The sequence below is a fragment of the Hylobates moloch genome, unplaced genomic scaffold (assembly GCF_009828535.3).
Source record: "Hylobates moloch isolate HMO894 unplaced genomic scaffold, HMol_V3 SCAFFOLD_19, whole genome shotgun sequence".
In the NCBI taxonomy this organism is placed as follows: Eukaryota; Metazoa; Chordata; class Mammalia; order Primates; family Hylobatidae; genus Hylobates; species Hylobates moloch.
The window spans coordinates 3,922,597-3,928,596 of record NW_026652294.1 but is presented as its reverse complement, the minus strand read 5'-3'; the positions used below and the strand labels follow the sequence as shown (position 1 = coordinate 3,928,596).

The 6,000-nt window shown below is 56.8% G+C and overlaps 1 protein-coding gene across 1 annotated transcript in view; it reads right to left on the bottom strand.

Annotated features, from left to right (window-relative positions):
- Positions 1 to 6,000, bottom strand: part of PI4KA (phosphatidylinositol 4-kinase alpha) — a 150,230-nt gene that overhangs the window by 4,665 nt on the left and 139,565 nt on the right. Inside the window, exons 45-50 of the mRNA XM_032139259.2 lie at positions 5,140 to 5,210; positions 2,450 to 2,522; positions 2,279 to 2,349; positions 1,109 to 1,218; positions 522 to 626; positions 315 to 440 (exon numbers count right to left, since the gene is read on the bottom strand). Coding sequence (XP_031995150.2) covers positions 315 to 440; positions 522 to 626; positions 1,109 to 1,218; positions 2,279 to 2,349; positions 2,450 to 2,522; positions 5,140 to 5,210 — 556 coding nt within the window. The remainder of the gene's footprint in view (positions 1 to 314; positions 441 to 521; positions 627 to 1,108; positions 1,219 to 2,278; positions 2,350 to 2,449; positions 2,523 to 5,139; positions 5,211 to 6,000) is intronic.

The following is a 6,000-nucleotide window of genomic DNA, read 5'->3' as shown; positions in this document are numbered from 1 at the left end:
CTCAGCCTCCTGAGTAGCTGGGACTGCAGGCGCGTGCCACTACGCCCAGCTAATTTTTGTATTTTTAGTAGAGACAGGGTTCACCATTTTGGCCAGGATGGTTTCGATCTCTTGACCTCGTGATCCGCCCGCCTCGGCCTCCCAAAGTGCTAGGATTACAGGCGTGAGCCACCGTGCCCGGCCCAGGTGCCCTGGTTTTAACCCTTAACAAAGGATGACTGAGGAGAACAGGGTGTGGGTGGAGGCTGTGTATGGGTGGCTGGGGTGGGGTGGAGCGCACACGACCTCCCCCGGGCTGTGGCCACCGTGGCTACCTGCTGGAAGGCCAGGGTAGACTCATCCCCGTACTGGCGTGTGAAGTAGTCGTACATGCCGAAGTCTGTCTGGCGGCCCAGCTGGTCCCGGGAGGTGCAGTCGGGGATGCACTCGATCACCCCGCACTAGGAGGAAAGGCCAGTTCTGAGGCCCGCCGGGTGCGAGGTGCCCAGGGCTGCCCTACTGGCTCCACTCAGGGAACTTACCCCAGGGGCAGTGGCCACCACGCGGTAGGGAAAAACAAAGAGGTCCAGGCCGACCAGCTGGAAGATGTTCTTGAAGAGGTCGATGATCTGCAGGGCCAGCATGTCCTGGGAAGCCGGGAGGCGTGGGATGTGGTCAGCTGGCCTTCTTGCACCCAGCAGCTCTTCTGGCCCATGCAGGGCAAAAGCCGAGCACCCAGAGATGGAGTGAGGTGGGGAGACCACAGCCAAGCAAGAGTCTGGAAGGCCTTGCTTTCTGACCACTGGGGGCTGGACTCAGGCTGCTGGGACCACCAGGCCCTGGGCTGAGCATGAGGATGAGCTGTCTGGTGGGGTGTGTGAGATAAGGCACCCAACCCCTGGGCAGTTCCCTCAGGTGGGTACTGGCATGAGGGGGACAGTGGGAAAGGGGCTGGAAGGAGAGGCCTCTGGGTTTTGCAGAAGCCCTAATTTACCCCGTGGCACCTGAACCATATAAGAGGAGGAAAAGAATCACATTTCTGCATGTCAGATTGGACTCTGGTGGGCCCAGAGCCTTGGGGAGCAGCAAGCCCAGTCCCCAAGCCTACCTGAGGCCTGACCCTGCTTACCTGCCGGCAGTCGTCTCCCACTTTGAAGATGGCTGCCTGCCAGGAGATCTTCTGGCCGTCGGCCTCCTGCGTGCCGCACTCATCCTCGGAGTCTGAGCGGCACCGCAGACCTGCCCGCAGGGAGAGAGGCCGCTGTTAGCCTGTAGGCAGTGAGAAGCTCTCTGAGGGGGCCAGGGATGAGTCCTCTCACATGCCTGAAAGGAACCCCAGCAATCTTGGGGATCACTTCTTCAAAGCCCCAAGGGGGCCAAGAAGGAGCCCAGCAGGGCCCAAGGAAAGCCTTGGAATAGCAGGTGGAATCCAGGGTCGGAGTCTAAGAACATTTAGGCTTAAATGGAACTAAAAACAGAGCTCCATTTCATCTGCAGTGAAGACCCAGGTGTGCCTGGGTCAGTGTTGGGTGCTGTGAGCTGGGGGGCAGGAGGAATATGTCTATCCACTGGGGTCCTGGGAGGGCTCGGGGCCAGTGTGTGGACATGGCCACGGGAGGCAGGTCCCTGCAAGGGGTGGCAGCCCCCTCTCCACAGCTGGCCACACCGTCTGTACTGGGTTGAAGAGTGTCTCCCTAAAATTCATGTTCACCCCAAACCTTAGAATGTGTCCTTATTTGGAAACAGGGTCTTTGCAGATGTAATTAAGACAAGGTCACAGTGGATTAGGACAGTCCCTAATCCAATGACTGATGTCCTTCAAGGGAGATCATCATGTGAAGAGGGAGGCGGAGATGGGAGTGGAGCATCTGCAGGCCAAGGTGTGCCCAGGACTGCTGGCAACACCACCAGAAGCTGAGGAGGCAAGGTGTGACCTGCCCAGAGCCTTCAGAGGGGGCACGGCCCTGATGATGGACTCCAGCCTCCAGAACCGAGATCGTCTGTACAGTAGCCCTGGGAAACTAACACCCCACAACGGCCCCAGGCCCCTCAGCCTCAGGAAGGAGCCTGCTGGAGTATGCCAGCTGACTCACGGCAGACAGACCTCTAGGGGTGGCACATCTGTCACTGCGCTTGAGCTCCATGTCATCCCCCAATGAGGGGTCTGACTGAGGGCACACAGATGGACAGACATTATCTTTTATGGAGAGCTGTACTAAATTAAACACATGCCAAAAGAAACTGGCATTAGCAAGGAAAAGCACTGAGCTCCCAAACAAAGTCAGGGTTCTTTACTGACCTTCTTTTTCAAGTTCACTAACTCCACATCGCTTCACCTTGAACTTGGCCAGATACGGGGCTTTTGCAGCACTGAAAACAACAAAAAGAATGTGGCACCCATGATGCAGCCGAGAAAAACTCCATACGTGGACGCTGTGGAAGCGGGGGATGGGCAGGGCGAGGCGCCCACCTCTGCATCGGGGTCCCAGACTTGTAGTCGATGTCCAGCACGATGGCCTCGGGGTTGCTGGGCAGGTAGCAGCCTGTGCAGGGACAGAGGCAGTCACAGAGTGTGCATGTGTCACCACAGGTGAGGCCAGAGTCAGTTTCCAATACGGATGTTACATGCGTGTCCACCCTGCAGGCACACCCCACTCCTGTGGAGGGGCCTCTGGTCCTTGTCCAGGGCACCACTAACTTATTATTCTGTGGCTGCTAAGGGTCCATCCTCCTTGACTCTTCGACTCTTCCAGCCATCGACCAAATGAGTCTGCACCTTCTGGGAAATGCTCTTCCTGGAGGAGCACTGAGCCCCATCCTCACGGATACAGCCCTACTGCTTTTGGGGGTGCGTGTGAGGCCTGTCCTGCCTCCACCTGCCTGAGCAACCCTCTGAACAGCCCTCCATTCTTGGAGTCCCCCCCTTTTTTTTTTGGGTAGAGTCTCACTCTGTCGCCCAGGCTGGAATGCAGTGGTGCCATCTTGGCTCACTGCAACCTCCGCCTCCCAGGTTCAAGTGATTCTCCTGCCTCAGCCTCCCGAGTAGCTGGGATTACAGGCGCCTGCCACTGCGCCTGGCTAATTTGTGTACTTTTAGTTGAGACGGGGTTTCACCATGTTGGCCAGGCTGGTCTGGAACTCCTTACCTCAGGTGATCCACCCGCCTTGGCCTCCCAAAGTGCTGGGATTAAGGCGTGAGCCACTGCGCCTGGCCAACATTGTTTCTTTATGCTTATTTTATATCTCTCTGAGTTCAAGCTTCTTCAGCTCAGGGACCATGTCTTACTCATCTTTTTAACAGCCACAATACCTACTGTCATGCCTTTTCTTTTCTTGTTTTTGCTTTTTTGAGACAGTCTCACTCTGTCACCCAGGCTGGAGTGCAGTGGTGCAATCTCAGCTCACTGCAACCTCCACCTCCTGGGTTCAAGTGATTCTTGTGCCTCAGCCTCCCAAGTAGCTGGGATTACAGGCACACGCCACCATGCCTGGTTAATTTTTTTTTTTTTTTTGAGACCAAGTCTTGCACTGTCATCCAGGCTGGAGTGCAGTGGTGCAATCTTGGCTCACTGCAAGCTCCACCTCCCGGGTTCACGCCATTCTCCTGCCTCAGCCTCCTGAGTAGCTGGGACTACAGGCGCCCGCCACCACACCCAGCTAATTTTTTTGTATTTTTAGTAGAGACAGGGTTTCACTGTGTTAGCCAGGATGGTCTCGATCTCCTGACCTCATGATCTGCCCGCCTCGGCCTCCCAAAGTGCTGGGATTACAGGCGTGAGCCACTGCGCCCGGCCCAGGCTCCCCTTTCTCAGTGAGTGCTCAGTAAATGTGTGAAATAAGAGGACAAGGGAAAGCCTGTTTCTGGCCAAGGAACTGCCAGTCCCCAAGGGGGATGTGTGCTCCTTGAGCCTTGGGAGGTGGGCTTTGAGGGGAGCCAAGCTTGGCCTTGCTGTGGGGTACAGGGAGAGGGGGGCATGCCATCTCCTCCTCTTCCTCACCTGCCCTTCTGCCTGCTCCAGGCTGTGGCTCACACTCAGGCCCCTCTGTGCTCTCCTGCTAGAGCCCTGCTGGCTTCCCTGACCTCTGGGACAAGACTCAGCCAACACCATCTAGAGCCAGGGGCTGGGGACTTCTGTGCATGCCCCTTGCAGTACAATGCTTCCAGCTCTTTTTGCCCCTCCCCAGCAATTGTGGCCTTCCCGACGCGGGAACAGAGGCCCTGCATACATGTCCTGCCCTCTCTGAGAAGCCGAGCTGTTGTGTGAGCTCAACACAATGTGTTGGGAAGAAATGGTTAAACTGGGGTCCTGCAGGGCACTCCACAGCTGAGACCAGCCGCTGTGAACATCTGCACAGGACAGACAGAGTTTGGAAGACAAGTTTGTGCCAACAGTTAGAAATGCAGAGAGAGGCCGGGCACGGTGGCTCATGCCTGTAATCCCAGCACTTTGGGAGGCTGAATCAGGCGGATCACAAGGCCAGGAGATCGAGATCATCCTGGCTAACACGGTGAAACCCCGTCTCTACTAAAAATACAAAAAAATTAGCCGGGTGTGGTGGCGGGCGCCTGTAGTCCCAGCTACTCGGGAGGCTGAGGCGACAGAGCGAGACTCCATCTCAAAAAAAAAAAAAAAGAAATGGAGAGAGAGCTGCCCAGTGAAGTCTGGATTTCCATCTTCTCTTGAAAAGCTCAGCCTTAACCACACTGGGCTTGAATTCCCATGTGGCCACAGCCACAGGCACCCAGGAGCGACTTCCCATGGAGGCGGGGGGTGGTGCTGATGGGTCCCAGCACACCTGAGCTGTCCCACACTGGGCCTGCCATCCCCTCGTCTGTGTGACCTGCTCCTGTAATGTTGGAGCCCAGGAACCCTCTTCTAGAGTAACAGCTACTGAGGCCAGTGTCAGCCTCCAGAAAAACAGCAAGCAGCAAGGAAGATGAAGGGCACCCACTGACAAGCAGCTCCTGCTAACTAGCGGCAGATTCTGGGGAGGGGCTGGGGTCCTTGGGCACCAGGCACTGTGGGCCCAAGCAGGTGTGGGGCTGGCCAAGCCACTATGTCCACACCCTGCAGTGCCTGGAGAGGGCAGCAGCCTTCACGCCCCGCCGCCCTCCTGCAGGAAGAGGTTGGTCTGAGCCTCCAGAAGCCACCTGCTCACCCGGCTGCACCTTTACTTCAGACAGGGCCGACAGACAAGCCTTCTTTCTCTCGTCGCCTTTAGGGTAGGGCCTGAGAAACAGGAAAGAAATTCTTGCTTTGTCTCCTGGAGGAACTGGCTGCTGGGGGACAGCCCAGGGCCCCTCCTGCCTGGATTGCCCTCTCTGTCCCTCTCTTCCCAGCTCTAGCTGCTCCTAGCGCAGCCAGGCACCACTGGCAGCGATTCTTGCCCTGAATTCCTCATGGAGAATCCCCGACAGCCCCCGAGGGGCTGTTTTCTGGCAGGCTCTGCCCCTGCTGTGTGTGGGGGTGTGTGGCTGGCGGTGGTGGGGGTAGTGCCTGCCACCTGCTGCCGCCCAGGAAACACTAGCTCCCATCCTTCATCTCATGGGTTAGAAGCTGCCAGCACTGCTATTCTCAGCACCCAGCCCAGAAAAGGGCCTCAAAGTGACCAAGGTCAGAGCAATGTAAGCACTGGAGACAGCCCGGCCAGCGTGCCCAGCATTGATGACTCCAGGGTTTCATCCCTTATGAATGCACAAAGCCATCAACATCCAAGGATGGTGTCACGTCCACATGAATGGAAGGTCTAGGAGAACGATGACAGGAGCTGCAAAGGCAGTCTGGTTTTCCTGACACCATGAGGATCGATCCTTCAGAGTGTAGAGAGGGCAGGGTAGCCTCAAATTGTGGAGCCAAGTGCTAAATTCCAAAAACATCAGGAATGAAACTAAGCTGTGTTTCCTGAAACCGGCGTGGCCGTGCATTCTGCCATACCTTCAAGAGCCTTGACTCACCCCAAGCAGTGCTTCCCCACCCACCCTGGCTGTCCATCAGAACCAGCAGTGGCCCCGCTGCTAGA